This window comes from Ictalurus punctatus, chromosome 7 (assembly GCF_001660625.3).
Source record: "Ictalurus punctatus breed USDA103 chromosome 7, Coco_2.0, whole genome shotgun sequence".
Lineage (NCBI taxonomy): Eukaryota > Metazoa > Chordata > Actinopteri > Siluriformes > Ictaluridae > Ictalurus > Ictalurus punctatus.
Window position 1 is genome coordinate 17862121 of NC_030422.2, and position 22316 is coordinate 17884436.

The following is a 22316-nucleotide window of genomic DNA, read 5'->3' on the forward strand; positions in this document are numbered from 1 at the left end:
GTACCTTGTAATGTGTTCTAGAGATCAACTTTTGTTCCAAGGATCTAGAACCATCCTGAGCCACGATATTGAGGTTTCTGTAAACAGCCATATAACCAAATTTTGTTTGCCACAACACAAAGATGTCCGTTGTAGTTAAACCAAGATTAAAAAAATAAAAAAAAACTGGTGATTTTGCAATGCCAATACCTCGAGGTAATCACTCAAATTGTTTTAGGAAAATTAAAATTGTTCTAGAAACCTGCACTAGACCAGTTGAGATGGAATAACTCAAATGTGTTCTTCAGTAGAAAGGTCTCTTTTAGTGTCCTAAGTTATTGTACCTGTGACCTTAATTCCCTAGCACCTGTAAACTGTTAGTGTCTTAAGAACACAGGTATATGTGCAATAATTGTTTATGGTTCATTGAACAAGCATGAAAAACATTGATTAAACCCTTTCCAAAAAAGATCTGTAGAGCTTATTTGGATTTTACAAAATGGCCATTTTTCTCCTGAAAAGGGGACATTTCATTTTTGCTGAGGTTACATTATATATATATATATATATATATATATATATATATATATATATATATATATATATATATATATATATATATGTGTGTGTGTGTGTGTGTGTGTGTGTGTGTGTGTGTGTGCACGTGTCCTTTTACATTACAATGCTGAAAAACTAATACAACTAATACAGATTTCTTTCTTTCTTTTTTTTAATTTGGTTATTCAAAATAAAATTATGCCATAGACCAGGACTAAAATAAAACGATTGGAGACCACCATACTCTATCTGGCTATACTCCATGCCTTTTCATAATAAACGTGATTTTTTCATTATAAAAGTTTATGCATGGTGCATATTGCAGGGGTTTTTTATGTTTCAAACTTACTGAAGATCCTAACACGTGGTGCTGTTTGCGCATGCGCGGATGATTGAGTTTCTAGCGCCATAACATGTTAACGCATGCGCGTGATTACAGATCAGCTGTATGTCCATGGCGACACGTCCCATCTCCATCACTAGGTGGCGGTAGTGCGCAATACACCTATGCCCCACCTGCCGAAGAAGACGAAGAAGTTGTTTAAACTGCGTTGCCGCACACCTGAACAAACATCGACATCATGGGCGCTTCTCATTTCTCAGACTGATTTTCCTCACTCCTCCGTCCTCCAGCACGTGACCCGGAAATCGATCGACCATCAATTATTTACAATACTCATTATAAACATATTATTATTTAATTATATTTCACAAAAATTCCATCACACCATCAAAGGACTTTTTGTTTGAGATTGTGGAAGATGTAAAGGTGGAGGGGCGTCAGGTTTTTTTTGACAGAAACACTTCCGTATAGTATACACCTGTGTATCCTCGCTCCTAGCTCCTCTGGAAGCTTCCTCGCCTCCTCAAGATGGTTGATATTTATCAATTCCCAGGTCACGAGCTGGAGGACAGAGGAGCGAGGAAGCATCACTTTGAGTATTGAGAAGCACCCCATGTCTTTGTGAACCTCACTGTCTACACAGGGGCATTATCATGCTGGAACATGTTTAGGCCTCTTAGTTCCAGTGAAGGAAAATAGTAATGCTACAGTGTACAGTGACTATGTATACAATCGTGTGCTTCCAACTTTCTGGCAACAGTTTGGAGACCCACCCTCATATGGGTGTAATGATTGGGTGTCCATATAGTTTTGGCCACATAGTATATTTGTGATTATGATTATTGTTATGATTTTATTTATAGATGTATTTATATATGAATGTGTTTGTGTGATCACGCTGATGGGTGATGTACTGTGCTGCCAAATACAGCAATTTTTCCATTATGCCAGATAAATTCATAATGTGATTTCCTGAAGAATTGTGTTTATTCCGTCAAAGTGCTGTTCTGTTTCAAGTATGTTTGAGTGACATTGCATTTGCAGGCATATTGTATTGTGTTCTCACCTATTTCCTCAGCTAGGATTATTAATATCTAAATGACATGGAAAGCCAAGGGAAAATCCACATAAGCCATAAGCAGAAGAAGAAACATGAAGCAAAGAAGAAATTAAAAACAGGCAGCCATGCAAAATAGCACAAAAAGTACTGAAAGTATCCAGGTCTCTCAGGGATACATGTTAAAAGAAAAGAGATCTAGAGTTTTGGCATTCTTATTCAACTTAAGAGATGTTGAAATCATTTAAATAATAAAAAAAAATGTTTAAAAAAAAAAAAAATTTACAACTATCCACTTGAAAGCGTGAATGTGCTGCTCAGGAAAATAACCTGGACAAGGTTTTTACAATAAAATGTATTTTTATTTATTTATTTATTTCTCTGTAGTCCCGATCATATAAGGTCATTAATTCTTATGAATGGATTATGATCAATAAAAACAACTCAGCTGGCTCAGTCATGGACTTCAAAGCCAGGAAGATATGAGCTCCCAGTGTTGGAGTTTTAGTCCCAGGGTCATGGCCCACTAGCAAAGACAAATGACATCAATGAGCTCTGCCTCCGTAATACTGTTCTCAGCTCAATCAGTTTCACAACAATCATAACAAATCCTAAAATGATTCCATTATGTTTTGGGAGATCGTTCTTGTTCTGTCGGACAAAAGCTTATTGAGCAGTAACATAATTCATCGTGTCCTGCACCCAAGTCAGAACCAAAACTACAACCTCAGGCATTTTCCGGATATGAATCTTGCTTTCTCAGGTTATAGAACACAAACCGTCCTTAAACAAGATCCATGTTAGATACTGTAGTAACATAAACAAACAAACTAACTAAGAAAGGTGATTCTTGTGGAGATAAATCAAATATAAATACAGCTTATAAAAAATACATGTAATAACAATTACTACATCGTGATTACCAAACACATTTTAAAGCAATTAACAACTGAAATTGATAATTTATATTTAAATTAAATCAGCATCTAAAATCTGCCAAAGCAGCCTTCCTGTCCATTTCAGTCTTGCTTGGTGAGGACACAGAGGAGGAAACAGGAGAGAGGGTCACACTGTACAAGTTAGCAACAAAGGTCTCCCATCCTCGTCTTAGTGCTTTATCCAAAACCTGAAAAATAAATCGGTGTTCAGGCTCACTCATGAACTACTGATATGAAGGTTTGGCAAAAAAAAAAAAAAAACCTAAACATTCAAATTTACTACTATTATACTATATTAAATGTAAGTTGTTATTTCAAATATAGTGTGATAGAAATATCTTCCAAAAATCTCCCTGAGTAATCCTTTAACTAACCATAAACAGGTCATATTATAACAGGAATCTGTGGCATGAGATTAAGTTTGATCTCTTATGTCATAACCTTGTGGTATCTCACCTTGTGATAATTCCTAAGAGAACTCCTTTTAACGACCTTCATGTTCTCTACTTCTGGTTTCCCCTCCACCGCTCCTTCTCTCCTGTTTTCCTTCATCCCCCTTTGTCTCTCCTTTCCTTCAGGAATGAGCTTCTGATCATCATCTTCCTCTCTTACAGAGAAGTAGATTAGCATGGGTTCTGGAGCTCTGCTGCCTGATAATGTTTCAGGCTGAGTTTCTAAGTGCACATCCAATCTCGGGTTAATAGAAGGAGCCACCTCAGTCTCAGTGTGTTGAATGTGCATCTCCAGGGACGATTTATCAGATTTGGTCCTCCTGGAGCTTTTCCTGCTCCAATGCCGGCTCAGTCGGCTCGGCTTCCTCTTCAATAGGGTGGTCCCATCGTCCTCCATCATGCCCTCGCTGAAATCGTACACACAGTGCTCCTGATCATCTGGCAACTCTCTGCTGTTAATTTCTCCTGCCACAGGCTTAGACGCTGGTTGTTTCTCTGTGAAATGCGTTTCTGTCTTGGACTCCGTTTCTATTTCATCTAAACGTCCATAGAATCCACTGGCCCGGTCTAGGAAAGGAGGAGACCGAGGAGCCTTTTGCTTTTTGGAGCTTTTGCCGATCGTCATGATTTTTCCAAATAATTGAGGTTATCACTTATCTGTATACTGAGGGAAGACGTAGACAGGAAGTGAGATATTAAAACAATGTTCTGTTTTTTCTATGACCTCGAATTGGTAAATAGTTTGGTAGAAGCGCTCAGCCTGATACCAAAGATGTTTAGAATGCGCTGAAGGCTATTGGTAGGTACTTATTATATATCTCTTGTGCAGATCACCTCATCAACATGACACTGTTCAAAGTTCAGTGCCTGCGTGTGTGTCTGATGTATCTGTGTGATATAATATCCTGATAGATAAGAGACGTTCCAGCCTGACTTTGACTTTGACTCTGTCTAGTCATGCTGGAACTTTGACTCATGCCAAGATGTGAGTGTGTGTCTGACAAAAACCTACCATCACACAGTACTCTGAACAGATCTGGTAATATTACATGTCCATATTAATGTCTATTGTGAAGGCAGTTATAGCACATCCTATGTTCATTTAATTTATATATGTATGCTGCAGATATGTCATGTCTTATAGGAATACACCAGTGTTGTTCAACCCAATGTTTATTCATCTCATCTGTATTATATGTGTAAACACCATAGACAATCATTTTGACACATTTCCCTGTACTGAGAAAGGAACTTTGCTCAAAACTCACTTATGAACAAAGTCTACAGGAATCTGTTGGTTAGCCATTTGACATTGATGTGAAACATGATTTTGTAGGACATTTTATGGAATAGTCAGAGCTATTGCTTAGTGTAACGGTTAAACAAATATTGACCAAACTCAACAACTTCTCTTAGACTTTGATTCCATTAACAGTCTTTCTAATCTTCCTATTCCTGAGCACAGCGAAACACTGAAGTTGTCTGTGTTAATCACACATACACTACAGAGGTAGTGGATATTCCTTTCATTAATTAAGATAAGATAATACTTTATTAATCCCCAGATGGAGAAATTAGGGATTAATATTAATACATATAATAGTATACAATTAAAATGAATAAGTAATAAACACATACAATATACAAGTGGCTCTTTATGTGCATTTCCTACCTTAGTAAAACACATGATTTGTTTCAAGAATGTCAGACAATGAGAGGTGAGTAGCTTACCTGCTGGTGCTCTCTCAGGGATTGGCTGTGTGTGTGTGTGTGTGCTTGCTCAGTACTCCCTTAGCTCACCTCATACACACACTCACGTCACAGACTCTGCCTAAACCTGTCGTCACTAAAACAAACTCAATCAGGTTCTCTAACTCACATTCTCCATGGGCCTCGCTCTTGATAATTATTATCAAGGCTTATCACTAGATACACATTAGGTACACTGAGCATGGAGTACCTTCCCTATAGGAATAATTACAGAACACCATATGAGCAGTGTGAACACTTAGAATAAACTGGAGTTATGACTGAGGTACCCCCCCTTCCCCTTAGTGGGTAAATTCTGTAGAGGATCATCATTAAGGAACATAAGTGGACCTTAAAGCCCATTAGTACTTTGGTCCTTTGGACTTTAAAGACCATTGTAGTGTGTTTAAGGATATATCACATTGTACCCTAGGGAAAACAAATGTACCTTTTCCTGACGGTGAATGTTAACACTCTTCTTCTGCTACATACAGAGAAGCCATGGCTTTCATTGATGTGTAGTATTTGGAATGGTGGCAGGTTTTGGGTGGGAACACATTGCAACAATCAAGGTTTCGACCACAAAAGCTTATTTACTGCACCGCCATTTATGTTAACTCATGGAGCAAAGCAAAATAGACAGCTATTTTAGTAAATGCAACACAAAACACACAGCCACATGTCTGCCCACGTATCACGCAGTTTCACTAAGGAAAGATAGTGTTTCATGGGATTTATTATTTTATCAGTGCCATGGAAAAGAGATTTTGAATTAAAATTGGGGAAAGTAGTGTGCCTCTACACACCCTGAACTCCATACATCTAAACATTGTCAACTTTAATTAATACCCAAGAGTGGGAGTAGTAAAGGAATGCGTTATATCCCTGGAAACACTAGGTGTGTCGTTTAACAAATAAAGACTTGAAAGGCAGCAACAGGTCAATCCCTGATAATGTTCCTTTAAGAGTTTACGCATGAGTAATCTCACGTGACAGGATTTCAGAAGTTTTGAGTCAGCTTATCCCACCGCTCACTTTGAGCCTCAGGTAAGGAACCTCAGGCACTTTGAACTTCATCACACAGTACACGAGAGCCACGGCAGCAGCTGTTTTGCAGCTGTGCGTGTCGGTGCCTGTGTATGGTAATGTGAGGACAGCATCAGATTTGGATGGGATGTGGTTAGGAGTCTTTAAGAGGGGTGTGTGCTGACGGCGTCTTCTTTAGACAACGGAGCGATTACTCACCTAGCAACATGACTATACTCATCAAACATGAGCACAACCACACCATGCAAGGTCATAGTGTATTCAACTAATAGATGGATATTTCTGTCAAAGTGGAAACAAACTTTAGGTTCTTGTTTGTTAACAAATATGCCGTTGTGAATGGTGTGATCACTCTAAGCAGTAAAGCTGTAATGTTTAAAAAGACCCAACCTTAAAGAGGGAAAAAGTTTCATCTAATCTTGACCATTTCTTCTATGGGCAGCGCATTCCTTACAATATTAATGAACTTACATTTGTGCTTTAATAGGAAGACCTGCTTATTCGTGCAGTTATTTAATCAGACAATCATAAAAAAATGCAGCTCCAGGTCAGGAGATCAGGTAATGTTTACAATGAACATCAAAATTGAGTATTTCAGAAACTGGTGATCTCCTGGGCTTTTCACACACAACAGTCTGAAGAGTTTGCAGACAATGGTGCACAACAGAATTAAAAGACACGCAGTGAACAGCAGTCCTGCAGGTGGAAAAACCTTGCTGATGAGAGAGGTCAGAGTGAAGAAGAACGGTTCAAGCTGACAGGAAGGCTATGATAACTCACGCATAAACAACCACACTTTACAACCGTGGTTAGCAGAAAAGCATCTCAGAGAACAAAACACATCAAACATTGAGGCACATGGGCTACACAAGCAGCAGACACCACCATTTTCCACTGCTGTCAGCCAAAAACATGAATCTGAGGCTACAGTAGGCACAGACTCACCCAAACTGGACAGTTGAAGATTGGGATAAGACCAGACAACATGTTTTTTCCAAAAGTTGGCATACAGAGAATGGTTTGCCACCTCAATATCTGCTCAGTGGTCCATTTCCACTGTTGTAAGGAGTAGTGGGGTCTGACATGTTGTGCATAACAACAGTCATTAACTATATACCTACAAAGTGCAACTGTATGATAGGTTTAGCTGAAAAAAAATAACCAATGAGTGCAGAACTGTACACAGCAACATTAAGATAATGATGACACTGACATGATGTACAATTCCAGTTATTCCAATTATCTTGTGCCTGAGGTTGGTTGCTGTTCTACACCATAGCTTCTATGTACACACATTCCAAGGTTGGAATAAAACTAGGAAGCTTGTGTAAAATGTCTTTTATTTTAACTCATTTAGATCAAGATGTACATAGCTAGTACAATTTTTGGTGATTCTGGTTCCCTAGGGTCTCATTGAACCCCTTGGCTACACTGGTAACTATGGCCCCTTGGCATCCTCCTCACCCTAGAACTCCTGATTAATGGCTTCCCTGATCATAGCAATAATATGTTATTGTACAAGACAAACATTTACAGGCATGAGGCAGAAACACTGAACATGTACATGTGTTCTACATAATACCATGAATGATAAATAAATATATAAATAGAAAACAGCATTCATTCATGCACCCAAATACATGATAACCAAAAAGTTAATACAGTGTCATGATTCCTGGAAAAGAGTACACAGACCTCCCATACTTAAATATACTTAAAGAAAGAAGAACGTTCTCAGGTTAACGCTACAGCAGGATGTGTTTTTGTAACTGGGATGTACCAGGGTGTTCTTGGAGCTTACACCTCCACATTTGGATCTGATCCTAACCCCTGCTTTATAAGAGCCTCCTCTCTTTTCATCTTCGGCTTTTCAGTACGCGTGTGCCACACCAGCACCTGATACAGCAAAACAACACACATTTAGAACATTACAACACATATTACACATATACCAATTACTAATATGCAGTCCACAGATTTACAGCTGCGATTATGCAGTGAAAATCAACCTTAGTGCACATGTCAGCTTTGGGCTCCAGCTCCTCCATGGTAACCATGTTCTGGAGGAAGCTGCTTTCCAGGAAGCCCATCTCAGCATTGCCATCAAACCAAGCCTCAGGATTGGCCAACACCAGGTTCAGGGAGACAGCAAAGCCAGCCATGTCAATGGGGAAGGGACGGTTTGGTCGCCATCCGGTGTGGAAACGAACGACCTTCCCATTCTCCACCACAGGCCGCTCAAACTTCATAGCCCCCACCAGACCCACCGGCCAAACAGAGACTTTCTTAGTGTAACGCATCTGAGACAGACAGACAGGGGTAAGGAAAACAATAGCGAGAAAGAGAAGAAAAGAAAAAAAAAGCTAAACACTGAAGTCAAAGTGCTATTCAGAGACCCCTGCAATAAAGGAAACAATATATATATATATTTTTTAGATATTTTAGAGCGTCTTTGGGGGGGAAACAGTTTTGGGGGAGAGTGTTAGGTATAAGCTCAATATGTGATAAGCTTGTGACTTAATGGTCCATCAATACTTTCTTCTTGTTACTTTCTTCATCCACTGAACTCCTCTGCCCTCTATCTTCAAGAACAAGAAAATCTTTTGGCCCTGTTTCTTGGTTTCAGACATACTATGCAACAATTAGAGAGGATTAAAGGGATAATTCACCCAAAAATGGAAATTCTGTCATCAATTACTCACCCTCATGTCGTTCCAAACCCGTAACGCTTTCGTTCATCTTCGGAACACAAGTGAAGACATTTTTTATGAAACTTGGGAGATTTCTGTCCCTCTGTTTACAGTCCAGTAACGAAAACTTTCAAGCTCCAAAAAAAGCATTGTAAAAGTAATCCATGTGACTCCAGTGGTTTACTCCCAATTTTATAAAGCGATATGAACGCTTTGTGTGTGCGAATAAAATAAAATAAAGTCTTTATTCACAAAAAATCTTCACCTCCACATAGATCTCCCACGCGTGTTCACGAGAGAACCATGACCATGTTGTGTTGACACGAGAGCGGACAAAAAAACGCAAGACATCTTTGTTACAGAGTGTTCCACTCTTGTGATACAACAGGACAGCGCAGCACTGTTTACAGCTGTACACAAACTGAGCCACACAACACAATCTTAGTAACAATGTCTGCAGATTTCAACATAGACGACTTGCATTTTTTGTCCGCTCGTGTCAACACAACATGGTCGTGGTTCTCTCGTCAACACGCATCAGAGATTTATGTGGAGGTGAAGATATTTTGTAAATAACGATTTAATTTTAGGTTTTTTTGCACACACAAAGGATTCATATCGCTTCATAAAGTTGAGATTAAACCATTGGAGTCACATGGATTACTCTTACGCCAAAGTTCTGCTTTGAGACTGCTGGCAAGAGATCCTTTTACAAAAGAAAGCTGGAAGCACCTGCATTTGATCCACGCAAGCTCCATAAAATTTTTTCATTACTTCTTACCCCTCTACCTCCTCCTTAAATGCTGATAACTTTGTCACCTTCTTTAATAAGAAGACAATAGCTTCAATATTCTTCGATAGCTTCCTTCCTGTTTGAAATATATTTAAAGGGTATTTCAGGCATTCAAATTAGTAACAAGAAGGCCAAGACCTGTTTGCAGTAGAGGCATCCCCATTGGGTTCCACATTTTGTTACTGTACTAACTTTTTGTAATAACATCTCTCTAACATGCTATTTGCACTACCATGAGGATGTTTTTTTTTTTTTCTAAAGATGATAAAGAACATCAGCCAAATGCTGAAAAAGTAAATGAATGCAAATGTGATGTCACGAAATAAGTTCCACAGCTCTGGATCTGCCATGTCTGATTTACAAATTATTAAAGGATGACGTTGTACGTCTAACAAATTTGTATTTCTTCTGATACATTTTATAATTATTGTTTAACGATTTAACACTAAACACGTTAACGAACCACCTTTCCGGGGTTTTTTTTTTTTTTTTTTTAAATATTGGCTGAAGTTGCTCACCTCCTCAAAGAGCTGCAGGCTATAGGTGTTGTCATCATCAGCAAAGTAGATTACAGCACTCTCGAAGCCTAACCCTTTCCCCCCAGCAGCAGCAGCCTTCTCCCTGAGCCAGCGCAAACCCTCGTTCCTCTGCTCAGCCCCACGAGGCTTCAGCCAGTGAGGGTCACCTTCCTGTAGTTTCCGGTCTTTAGGCGTCAGCATGTGTAGGTGAGTGTAGGTCAGTCCGGACACAGCCAGAAAGTTTCTCACTAGCTGTGTTGGACTGGGAGAGTCCTCCACCACGACCCAGTGGAGCTGGGGTACATGCAGAAAAGTGTGGAGCAAGCGTGTGAGCTCGGCCTTCTGCACCAGTCTAGAGGAGGAAAAGAGTTTGTTTGGGAATGAAACTTAGTATTACTCTTTCAGAATATTTCGTCATACAAGATTGATCTCAAAATTGTGCATACGAAATGCAGACCTTGCATAGGTAGGTGTTATTACATAGATTGTTGGCAAACTAGATTGCCTGGAGGCTTTTGATGCCTCTGATTTTTTTATTCGTTCTTGCAACTTATGTAACTCCCCTCTCAATTGAGAGATGGTTCGGTCCTTAGGCAAGTCATGTTCCCTGCAGTCACAGCGCTGTCCTGGGGGGTGGGCGAGGACAAAAACAAAAACAAGGTCCGAGGATTATTTTTAAGTAAGTGGTATTGATAAATCATTAACTGGAGTTTCAGACAGGAGAATTAAGATACACCAATCTTACCTAGCTGCATTAGAGCATAGATGAGGCCGAGGAGGGAGACCATAAAGTACAGCAGGAACACAGTCTTCAGTTTGAGCTTCATTCTCAATGTATAGAGGTGAGAGCAGAAACAGAATGGGTGAAACTGCTGTGAACTTCACCTTATAACCCAGGACACACAAGTCTTTCTTTTGAATGTAACCAGCTTATTGACAGCAGCCTAAAACAAAGCATGATGAGCAGCAGGGGTCTGACATGAGAACAGAAATATTTTTCCAACGCAGCAAATGTGCATTAAAGCCAGTGAGCTAGTTGCTAACGAATCATCGTTACTGGGTTGCTGACATACTCCTGCCATTAAACAGGCGCTTCTCCTAACCTACAACGGAGGTCATCAGTCCGGTCCGGTCCGGTCAAGTCAGCAGAAGGGCTTTACGATGTCTATTTAATTCACCTGAGCGACATAATCGTTTATGTATAAAATCAGCGATGAAGCTTCCGCATCCAAGAACAAACGCCCATTGTATTAAAATCCATTTCAAACAGCTCCAGCAGTTTCCGCTGCGGTGCAACATTCATTGCGTTCTCGTGAACAAGTTCCGGGTGGTTGTAGTTCCGTTTCCATTTAGTCAGTGGAGACTTCAAGAGAAATTAATAATAGCTTTCCACAGTGTAGGAAAAAAGGGAGGAAATTATAAGAGACATGTCAGAAAAGAATTTGGGAGACGGGGGCTACAGGAAGTGAAATATAACTGGTCAGAGAGGATTGAGAGGCTGTTAAAATTGTCGAGAGAGAGAAAGAGAGAGACAGACAGAAGAGAATCTTTAAATCACATTCAAAAGGGGAAATGCAAGCCTTTGACCTGATATGTTTATTTCCCACTATTAATATTTTATCATATTCCTATTTGACTATTTTAAAAAGTAATTATTAAGGAACAATCCTAAAACCTAACACACAAACCTCTTGTTTCTGTAAATAAACATGGCCTTTTTGTCCTAAGTTCATGCAAATGTTTGGAACTGTAGACCCATAACTGAGTCTATAAATAAATGGCGCCAGAGCATCTACAATGGTTTTGTTTATATATATTTAAATAATAAATAAATAAAAAAGTAATTCCTGCTTTGATCACTAACAACTACTAATGAGTGACATATGACTACTAAAGCTGTCATCGTTATGGTTAGTAGAAGTCCAGTAATAACCTTAATTGATTGGCCACTTGGTTTTAATCTAATCTTTTAAAGAGTATTTAGAGACCCAGTATAAATAATGTAAAATCTGACAATCAATAAAATTAACAAAATACTGTTAATATAATCTAAACAGATTTACATGAACATTCCAACAGTATCACTGGATGGGTTTTGTCATATGGGTGGAACATTAAGGAATAAAAATCTCTAATGGCTCCAATAAATATTATGAAATATTTCCTCACATACATTATACCATCATTATTACTATTAACTATTTTATTTTATTTCAGTTAAGGTATGTTAATGAAATATTGTGCTGTGTCTGGGGATCTCTGGGGATTTCTTTTGGTTTGTTTGTTTTTATTTCACTGGTAAAAAGGGTATCATACGTTACCACTCATTTTCAGCACAATATAAACAAAGCAAACAAAGTCATTTTGAGTCAAACAAGTTTATTTGTTGCATACAAATAAAAACACCAAAAGCTGAAATAACTTCCCTTTCTGCATCAACAACAAAGCATGAGACAGGAATACTCATTTATCAAACATATCACTTTTAAATTGTCTCAATGTAATTTCTCCCCAAAGACCTTTGTGAAGGCAAATAAAATGAAAATGGCAAACAGATTATATACAGTTAAGAAAAGGAAAAAAACCTCATGTTTTGAGATGATAAAAGAAGGCTGTGATACTTTTAAAAAAAAAAAGGACATTACATTTCTACACTAAGGGTGTGTTGCAATAAGCATCAGCCCCTTCATCAATTTGACAGGGATAGCTGTTATAAAATATTTGATATAGGTTTTACTTAGTTGAATGACCTGAGACTGACCAGTTTGAGTAATTATAAAGAATACAAAGCCATTCACTGTATTCAGTTACTTAAAGAAATACAACACTTAAGTAAGCCCCTTGCATTTTGTTAAAATGTATGTACAAGTACCCTGACAGAGCAATAGAGAGAAAATGGCAGTAACAGCCAGTGTGCCATGCCCCTGAACTCACTATAATGATCAGCAGCTTGAGAGAGAGAGAGAGAGAGAGAGAGAGAGAGAGAGAGAGAGAGAGAGAGAGAGAGAGAAAAAATTGTAGGCTAAACGCATCAAGTCCAGCCTTGATGTTTGTTGTGATGATTATCATTGGATGTGTAGATGTACTACTCACCATGCTGGTTCCTGAGGTGAGAGAAAAAGTTCACATACTACACAGAGCTGTCACATGGCCATTACTGCCATCTCTGTTATTCAAAAAATTCAAGAAGCTGGAGAGGGAATATACTTATTTTTCCATCAAGTCATGGGCTGCTATTAAGTTAAAAATAGTAAGCAAAAGAAGGACCTTCATAGATGGGAGATTAATCTAAGGCCTAGTTCAGTCACCGCTTCACAGCTTTAGCTTTAAAATGCTTCGCCTTTACACTGTCATTAAGAGCACCATTTACCTCTAAAGCCACATGGCTTCTCATTCTTAACTATAAAGCCTACAGAGTAACTCTTTCAAATTAAGTCAGGGAAAACTAACTAAAAAAACAAACCACCCAACACAGAGGTAGAAGATAGCGAAAGCTTGCGAAATCACTAACTGGTCTTATCCAAACTCAAAATACTTCGTGATAGGACACCCTTTCATGATATTTAAACCCAAACATCGTGTAAATAAAGCTTTAAATATCCTGCAATCCCTAATATCATGACATAATTTGGATGTGTACAACACAAAACCATTCTGTGCATGAAACTTGTAACAGAAGGATAATGCACTTTGCACTTTCATTACAAATTTCCAGTCACTTACTTCACACTCATCGTTACACATGACTAAACACTCAAGAAATTAGCTAGCCAAACCATTTTTCACATTATTTACGGTGATTCCTGTTATACGGGTCACTTATGAACTGTAACCTACTGCAAGATCTCTCACTCTAAACACTCTGTTAAATACCAGTTACTGAAAGATGAACATATCAGGGGCACTCTGACTGGCTCATGTTCGTTTCTTGTTCTTTCTGGCTACACTGCGTGACTGAACTAGGCTTAAGGGGCTGTAACGTGGGGGTAACGTAGGGCAAACATGATTGTTGACAGGAGGTTCGTATGAGGAGTGTTTGTGTAACAGAACAGCAGGATCAGCACCTAATGGCAGCAGCCTCCACAGTGGCTGCCAGCATGCGCGTGACCCGACACCTCGCCATATTTTGTCCGTCGACTCAAAATCTCGTACGAGTATTCGTCTCCACAGCAACCAGACATGCTGGGCGAGGTTTCGTCAATCTCAAACCTGAGGCGGAAAGCACAGTAATCATGTTAAATCACACTGAAACAGATGTCGAGTTCTTCCACAATATTAGAAACAGACAATTTCTCTACCTGCACACCTATTATAGTGCTCTTTACACACTGCCCACTATTTCAGAGGACTGTAAGTGAATGGACAGTTCCATACATACAGATGACTCAAGCTGAAGACACAAACATTAAGGCAAGCAAAAGAGTTTGAACTTACTGTAAGGCCTCCCGAAAAAACTGGTAGGCTCCATGGTTGTGTTTGAAAACTGTCAACATGACCTTTTTCATCTGTGTACTGAAACAAAGAGAGAGAGAGAAACAGGAAGTCAAACAGCAGCATGAGAATTCAATTCAATCTTAAGCAGAATGACTCAAAGAGGGGTGATGTCGTATTAATTATACAGAAACCCTGACAGCAGTAGATCACATCACTGACTCATGATGCATGATTCATTATTATTCCTGAGTAGCCCAGTTCGCAGTAGGACTTTAGATAATGGAAAATGTGTCTCAAAACGTCACCCATTAGCTCTCTACTTAGGATTTTCGTCTAACGCATAACATTTTACATGGCAGATCAACGGATGCCCTTTACTTATTTCCATTAGAAACCATCACTTGCAACTAATAGCAGATCTTAAGCGTTTATCAAGGTGTAGGCTGAGACGAAAGGAATCCGATGAAGAAAACATTTTATGAAATTAGTTCAACTGCCCCTCAAAGGCTTTCTAAAGGCTGTTTTCACATACGCAACATTTAATCCGTTTGAATACCGATTTTTTTCCTCACTCTCCATTTTCCCTTTGACAAAAATCCCGATAAACAACTTAATTGTCCGGAAACTATGGCCTATAAAAAAATAAGAAATTATGATTTCTGGTTCAAGGAGAGTAAGGAAGGTTGTTACATTGTTACTAACTGTGCAGTCGGAAGAGAAAATACATAACAGTACATTTTTAATATAAACCTTGTACAAACTGGTTGTCCAACATCCACACAGCCGACATTTTCTTTGTAATTCTGCTGCTTCTTGGTGTTTGAATGCATCTGCAGTGACCAGCGCCGGTCCAAAAAAAAAAAGGCAAAAAAAAGGAACAAAAAAAGGAACAAAAAAAAAAAAAAAAAAAAAAAAAAAAAGGCAAAAAAACAAAACAAAACAAAAAAAAACAACCCAACGTATTCACTTTCCAATTACAATCACCATTCACATTATTTGTAAAGTGTTACATCTGACATGTCATTGTAGGCCTATTTAATTTTTACGTCAAAAAGTGGAACATTCTCCCTTTACCATGACAGAAAGCAAGGTGCACTGCGACTTCAGTCGAAAGCATGTAATGGGGGAGGGGGCAGGGCTTCCAGGCAGTATCTGTTAATATCGGTTCAAAACACCTGTGCAAATCGTTCCAGATTCACATGCCGATGGCTCGTCTTCAGTATTATTAGGGGGGAGCTGCTCTTTTGGCTAGTTTTGAGTGATAACTCGGATTAGCGTATGCCGATGTAAAATGTAGAGCGCCTACGCAATATGTTCAGAGTAAACCTGACTGGATATTGTGTTTAAAAACAGTGTATGGATGATAAAACTATTATATTGCACAAGCCTACCCTGGTGTGTTTTCACCACACACACAGAGTCTGAGAAAGGTGGTCTCAGATCCATTCCATGTGATCGCTAGAGTGGTTTGATTACAATGAGAAAGCGATTCACCCCTGAATCAGCCCAACTGCAGGAAGTGAACCCTAAATGGTGTGTATTCCAGAGAACATTTTTTTTGTAGATGCGAACTGCTAAACTGATCCAGAAAGCGCAAACTGAGCCAAAGGTGTAGTGCTGCAAAAAATAAATAAAATTTGAAAAAACCTGATGCGTTCTGGTCTCAGAAATATTACTCTACAAAACTGCAGTCCATGACAGAATTACATGCTTTCCCAAATGTCACTGTATCTCAGGGCTGTGCTTCCTTTGCCTGTGTGTGTATTTGCTGCATATGGAGTGCTGAAGTACCCTAATCACACTCCTCTACTGTAGCATAACACATCTGGAATTTGTACCTGTTGGCGATGAGCTGCAGGATCTGGACAAGAAACTTTCCCAGACCTTTCCGCCTGACCTTGCTCTCCAACTGGAGTTCATAACTGAAGAAAAAGTTTAAAGGGGTTAGTTCATCAACAGCTTTCTGCTACGTTTACATTTTCACACACAATGTCTAACGGGTGAACATGCAAGAATAACATGACATTCAACCATGAGTTACAACTGAGTTAAAGAACTGAAGCTGGCTGCCAATAATTACTTAAAGTCTACATGATACATATGGCCATACAGAAAATAACAGACCTTACCAATATAACACCTCGTCACCACATTCAACATCGAATCGGAAATGAGAGAAAGCGACAGGGGCAGATTCAGCATCACGGGCCAAGAGATACCATGCTCTCTCATCCTTCATCTCCTCCCTTTTCTCCCTCTCCTTCCATCCCCACTCGCTCTGTTCATATCTATGAACCAGGAAAGCAAGGACCGTTAACACAAAGAACTGTGCACATTTGTAAAACCTGCTTTAATCCACTAGCGGCCATTATGTGGCTCCACAGTGACTGCTGAAATGGTGATCATGAATATTATGACTATAAATCTGTGAATCACATTAAGATCCTCCGTAGTCACATTAACAGTGTTAATCTCTTAAATGCAAGTGATATATAAAGACAAGCACTAACGGTGTGAATGCAGCTCTCGCACAGACCTGCCTCAATAAAATAATGTGTTTAGTCCTACAATACCTCAATCTACTCACAGACCATTCATGATATCAGTTACATAATACATCACCTAATGAAAAACAGGAAAAAAAAAAAAAAAATCTGTGTGCTTAATACCTACAGTGTCTGTACGTTCGCTCTGGTCAGCTCATAAGCCCACTCCACAGTGATGGAAGACAGAGCAGTCACCCGCTTACACTCAATCTCCAGATTTAACCTGAGATACAAAAGTAAGAAAGAAAAACAGCAGCAATTTCATACACTTTTTCCAGAGACACAGGGCCAATGCTGGAGCCAGTGAGTCAGGATACTGGTGAAGCTTCTTAAGAAGCAGCCTGTGTGGTCACCCATTTAAGTGCCAAACAATTATGTAAACACAAGTGGGAGTTTATCATTGTGCAGTGTAAAAAAATAACAGTGATAGGGGACTTCAGATGATGTGAAATAAAAATCCTTCAGCTTCTACACAGTACTGAAACAGAGTCAGACAATTTCCCCAATAAGTGCATGAGCTACTTTTTTATCCTGCTAAAAGGATTTTTTTTTTTAAATAAATAAAATAAAGTGTGCTATTATTTCAATAAAGTATTGAAAAATAAACTATGAAAATGATTGAACGTGTTTAGGAAAATTAACAGTTATAACCAAAGGATACTTGTTACAGTTATAGTAAAAACTACTGACGAGTTGCACAACTTTACTCACAGATACAACAGACAGACGTTTTCAGAAACAGAGAACCATGAGTTCAGGCACTTAATTATCTAAATCTCAAAAAAAAAAAAAAGAAAACACACACACACACACACAGGTAGACTGAATTTCGGTAATAAGCCATACACCTGTGATATGAGGACTTAACTAGCAGAAATAATTGGCCTGATGAGATTTGCAGGTATTTGTAATTTATACAGTAGCACATAACTATTAATAATAGCTTTGATAAGATCACCATTTTGCAACAGGACATACTACTTACTAATCTGCAGTAGTATGTAATTCATTTCACCTCGGTTCAATTTTATTTGTCTAGTGTACTCAACAGTGCATTATCGGCACAGAGCAGCTTTAGAGAAATCCAGATGCAGATTTATATTTAGATTCCTAATGAGCAAGCCAGAGGTGACTGTGGCAAGGGAGAACACCCTGAGATGACATCAGGAAGAAAACTTGAGAGAAAACACGATTAAAAAAAAGGAACGTATTCTCTTCTAGAAGACGATGGATAGTACTGGAGTCTAAAATTTCGACCACAACTGATAAGCATCATAGTTTTTATGATCACAAAACATGACGTTATTTTCATTAAAATGACATCACTTGTTCTTGGTTTCAAACCAGCAGCATTGTTTTGCTGGCTGAGTACTAGCATGGAACGGTTTCAGCTTAGACACCAACACCTTATCAGCAGCAAAAGGCCATCAGCAAGTTCTAACTCGTGGAAAAGTGACACCACGTACCCGTTTCTGTCGTACTTTTTGAACACTGGAAAAGCCGACAGAGGGTCTTCAAGCTGCAGAGACGACAGATGCGACGATCAAAATGACAAAAATTCCAACTATAAATAAGAGGTTTAAACACTTCCAATTGCAGGATGTAAAAAAAGACGCTGTACCTTATTGGCTGCAACCACTTTAGCACACACGGCATCCATAGCAGCCCTTTCTTCAAGCCTCCTCTGCTTCTTCTCCTTCGCTCTATTTGACTTTCTCTGTAGACAGCAACACAGAGAGACAAGTACCATCAAACATCAATCCCGGATGAACTCGGTCATCTAAACAGTGTCCTACCTTTCCTGTCAGTCGTTTTGGAATATGGAGGCACAGCAAATCCTGTGGATCCCTGATACCCAGCACACCTGATTACTACATCGATCAGCTAATTCAGTGTACACCTGACCTGTGTATTTTCTCTGGCCCTTTCTGAATCAGGGTAGGTGTGTTACAGCAGCTAAAAATAAAACACTGAAATGCACAGAGCAGTGGTACACCAGGAGCAGGGTTGGGAGCCAATGAGCTTATTTACTTTTTAAAAAATCAGAAGTTTGAAAGGGATGTTGGAATATCAGTATCTGTAGGTATCCTCAAGCTAAAAGTAATCTTAAGAGTCTGTGCAACACTACTTCAAATGTAATACAAGACCTAATTTCCAGTGAAGCACAGATTATAAAGACACTTTAAACCAGCTCATGTGAACGTTCATATGTGTATTTTAGAGAAAGAAATACAAATCTAAACGGTATACTGCAGATGTGAATGTACATCATCAAAGTGTGTTTTAAAAACAGTTTTAAAACAATATTCAGCATTAAAGTAAACAGAAGACACAAGTTTTCACCAGTGAGCATATTTGCTGCTCTATAGCCACTTTTGGTTGAATTGTCATTTCCCCAGATATCAGCGTACCTGCATGTCGGTTGCAGGTAGTTAACGCTGGCCTCAGTTTAACATGTATCCCATTCTCACATGTGACCCTATGTTATCCAAAGTGAGTGTGATATAACAAATGGCATTTTTTTTTAATAAACAAAAAAAACTACACCAGAAGCCTAAAAATGAATGCACTGTAAATCTAATAAAATGTTTATGATGGCCTTTGTCAAATATTTTTAATTTCGCATTGTAAATCTGTCCTACATGTACGCAGTTTTACAGTGAGGCGACTATTTAAAGGATCTGCTGGGAACAACACGTTCCTCCTCGGGTCATACGATTAAATACACATGTTCACCCTCTAAAACTCCCACAGCTCTGATGTTAATGCAAAAAAAGTAGAGTTTTTTTTTTTTTAATATATCTCATGGGAATATATGTTATTAAGGGACTAAGACAAGCATTCAAAGAAAGGAAATCCACTAAACTGCAGATTAAATATAGGAGAACCAAGTCCTGCTGTAAGCGGAGGGGAAAAAAGGATGCAGTGTCAAGGTGACATGCACTTTACCCTACTTATACACCCAGATTCAGTTCATCCTGAGGATGGGGATGAAGCTGGGAGATATATGTCTGGCTAGGACATCAGGACTTTTAACCCATGTGTATTCAGCACCCGATTTACTGTTCACAGTCCATGTTGACTTTGAGCAGCCGAGACAGCTAGGTCATGGAAGTAATGTAACAGAGGGAATTCACCTGTATGTTTATTTTTTGTAAAAATAAGCAAAAAAGCAAGTAAACAAAGACAAAAAAAAAAAAAAAAAAAAAAAAAAACAGTTGGTATCAAGTGATATTTCACCTTTCATGTTCGGAGAAAATGAGCCAAACACATCAATAAATTATTATTATTTTTAAAAAAAAACAAAAAACATTTTGTGCGCTTCCACTTTAAGTGAACATTTAAAACACATTTCGTATCGATGCTGAAAAAGCACAGGCATTAAAGATCTGGAGATATTAGGGGGATATATATTGGGGGTGGGGGAATAATAAATAAAATTTATCTGATACTGGCTTGGAAACCTGGATTGGTCTCAGACCTCATGTGATGTATTTTATGCTGTGAACAAGTATGACGCTGTGATGTGCGGTGGACACACTACAGGTACGTGGGTTACCCATGGAAACAGTACTGTACAATACTGGGAGCTGATATTATATTATCATTGTATTTTTAAAAAATTATAATAATTTTTTTTAAAAATTCAAAAATAAAAAAAAAAAAGAGGGAGGAAATGTAGGATCTGGGATTGAGCGTGTACTGAAGAACATTTCAGTAATGATTAAAGATCAGTATTTTTTTTTCAAAGCAGGAAACAAGCGCATGAACTGGAGACCCGTTTAAAATAAAACAGTACCAGAAGCTGACTGGAATCAGTTATAAATAACTACATGCTGATGTGTAGGTGTTCATACAGATCAGAGTCAGTGGTTGAGCTGGTGTTATAGGCCACATGTCGGGCTTGTGTTTCCTCCTGCCATGCCACATGTTCGCTAACACAGCATTCCTGCAGAGACTGAGTGCACAATAGAGAACACACACCAGTGCAAGTACAGCACTTTCCTATTCTACCCTGCACTCATTCAATCACTCACTCTCACACACAGTCATGTTCAACCCCACACTCAACTAACACATGCCTCACAACTGGACTGGGTTTAGTTTCCATCTCAGCATGTTCAACCATCAGAAATCAGAATGAAACCTACTCTAATGTTATCACCACACAACACTAGGGGGTCCACAGACGCTGGGGAGAGTTATATAAGACTAAATGTGAGCTAACAGAGCTGCTCAGCCATCACACTGGCTCGGGTTTGGAGAGATCAGGATTCAGCAGCGAGTCTTTGTTCAAACTGCCGCCCGCAGTTAACACCAGCGACGTGAACCCCATCATAAAGCTATAGTGTGAGCAATGAAAGACAAACTCACCCCCATTTTGTAGCTCTTAACCGCTCACCTCGAAGACTGTTAATATATTAACGAATATATATATTAGGAAGCTAGAAACCAGCGTCCTCGGGCAGCTACCGTTTGATGCACCGAAATAATACCACGCTAATGAGCGAGCACGCTAGTCTACTGTACAACAACTACGCGTTAGCTGCCTCGGCTAACTTAACATAGCAGCGGGACAGAAATAATCGAGATTAGCTCGCATGCTAGGTTTATTATCCCGCTTTTATCTGTCCGGCAGCTTGGCGCCAAACAGCACGGCCGACAGCTAATTACATCTACAGCTATGTTCTACTCTTTCCTTCCTTCCTTCCTTCCTTCACTCACTAACTCACTCACTCCTTTCCTTCCTTCCTTCCTTCCTTCACTCCTCTCTCCCTCCTCCCTCTCTCGTTCGTTCTCTTTCTCTATGTCCTCTCGTCCACAAGCAACAGTTCTAAGGGAAATGACGACATCGGTTCAATCCGACATAGATCCGCGCTCCGTATATATGTGCACTCCGTAGGGTATGCGCTCATGACCGGTACACCCTCTTTAGTGCATTACATATTCAACGCTGAGTCGTTGAATATTGAACCATCATGCATTCTGTAAGTACAGGTGGGAAAGTATCCAGTCCTCCAGATGAATATTATCGTGGAGATGTGTACAAGAGACAAATACGTCTGTTTTAATAAATAAACAGGCGTGTTTTTTTTTGTCTAAAGGTTAAAGTAGTAAATTAGCATTAAACATTTTAATGGGGATGTAATGTTTTCAGATAAGTTATGTTATGGATAATAATGGAGTTAAATGAGGAACAGGAAGTCCTAAA

The 22316-nt window shown here is 39.0% G+C and overlaps 3 protein-coding genes across 6 annotated transcripts; all 3 read right to left on the minus strand.

Annotated features, from left to right (window-relative positions):
• Positions 1-2277: 2277 nt before the first annotated feature.
• Positions 2278-5214, minus strand: sb:cb1058 (uncharacterized protein LOC394209 homolog). The gene is made up of 3 exons (XM_017471084.3): positions 5059-5214; positions 3332-3991; positions 2278-3063 (listed from the first exon to the last, which is right to left on the minus strand). The coding sequence occupies exons 2-3, from the start codon at positions 3950-3952 to the stop codon at positions 2917-2919; spliced, it is 768 nt and encodes a 255-aa protein (XP_017326573.1). The 5' UTR covers positions 3953-3991; positions 5059-5214; the 3' UTR covers positions 2278-2916.
• Positions 5215-7446: 2232 nt separating this feature from the next.
• b3gat3 (beta-1,3-glucuronyltransferase 3 (glucuronosyltransferase I)) lies at positions 7447-11435 on the minus strand. Of its 2 annotated transcripts, XM_017473191.3 has the most exons (6): positions 11228-11435; positions 10870-11068; positions 10582-10750; positions 10125-10476; positions 8133-8423; positions 7447-8019 (listed from the first exon to the last, which is right to left on the minus strand). In XM_017473191.3, exons 2-6 carry the CDS (start codon positions 10949-10951, stop codon positions 7921-7923), a joined length of 993 nt encoding a protein of 330 aa, XP_017328680.1. In that variant the 5' UTR covers positions 10952-11068; positions 11228-11435; the 3' UTR covers positions 7447-7920. The 2 variants fall into 2 exon arrangements, with proteins under 2 accessions (XP_017328680.1, XP_017328679.1); XM_017473190.3 differs by having other exon boundaries at positions 10870-11435.
• Positions 11436-12486: 1051 nt separating this feature from the next.
• On the minus strand, positions 12487-21935 carry naa40 (N-alpha-acetyltransferase 40, NatD catalytic subunit). 3 transcript variants are annotated; one of them, XR_008396679.1, is made up of 9 exons: positions 21479-21935; positions 18726-18821; positions 18571-18623; positions 17232-17327; positions 16688-16846; positions 16397-16480; positions 15309-15388; positions 14559-14636; positions 14263-14333 (listed from the first exon to the last, which is right to left on the minus strand). XR_008396679.1 is itself a non-coding variant. In XM_017472679.3 (8 exons), the coding sequence occupies exons 1-8, from the start codon at positions 21482-21484 to the stop codon at positions 14189-14191; spliced, it is 717 nt and encodes a 238-aa protein (XP_017328168.1). In that variant the 5' UTR covers positions 21485-21931; the 3' UTR covers positions 12487-14188. The 3 variants fall into 3 exon arrangements, 2 of the variants coding, with proteins under 2 accessions (XP_017328168.1, XP_053537338.1); XM_017472679.3 differs by lacking the exon at positions 15309-15388 and having other exon boundaries at positions 12487-14333; positions 21479-21931; XM_053681363.1 differs by lacking the exons at positions 15309-15388; positions 21479-21935 and adding an exon at positions 20962-21451 and having other exon boundaries at positions 12487-14333.
• Positions 21936-22316: the final 381 nt, after the last annotated feature.

Bases quoted from the DNA above. Each gene is read 5' to 3' on its own strand.
- sb:cb1058 (XM_017471084.3), bottom strand. From the start codon at position 3,952: ATGACGATCGGCAAAAGCTCCAAAAAGCAAAAGGCTCCTCGGTCTCCT. The intron at 3,064-3,331 runs GTGAGATACCAC...TTTATTTTTCAG, and splicing joins CTCTTAGGAATTATCACAAG to GTTTTGGATAAAGCACTAAG.
- b3gat3 (XM_017473191.3), bottom strand. From the start codon at position 10,951: ATGAAGCTCAAACTGAAGACTGTGTTCCTGCTGTACTTTATGGTCTCC. The intron at 10,751-10,869 runs GTAAGATTGGTG...CCCACCCCCCAG, and splicing joins CTATGCTCTAATGCAGCTAG to GACAGCGCTGTGACTGCAGG. The intron at 8,424-10,124 runs GTGAGCAACTTC...TGTCTGTCTCAG, and splicing joins GCCTGCAGCTCTTTGAGGAG to ATGCGTTACACTAAGAAAGT.
- naa40 (XM_017472679.3), bottom strand. The intron at 18,624-18,725 runs GTACAGCGTCTT...TCGTCTCTGCAG, and splicing joins AAGTGGTTGCAGCCAATAAG to CTTGAAGACCCTCTGTCGGC. The intron at 17,328-18,570 runs GTACGTGGTGTC...TTTGTATCTCAG, and splicing joins AAAAAGTACGACAGAAACGG to GTTAAATCTGGAGATTGAGT.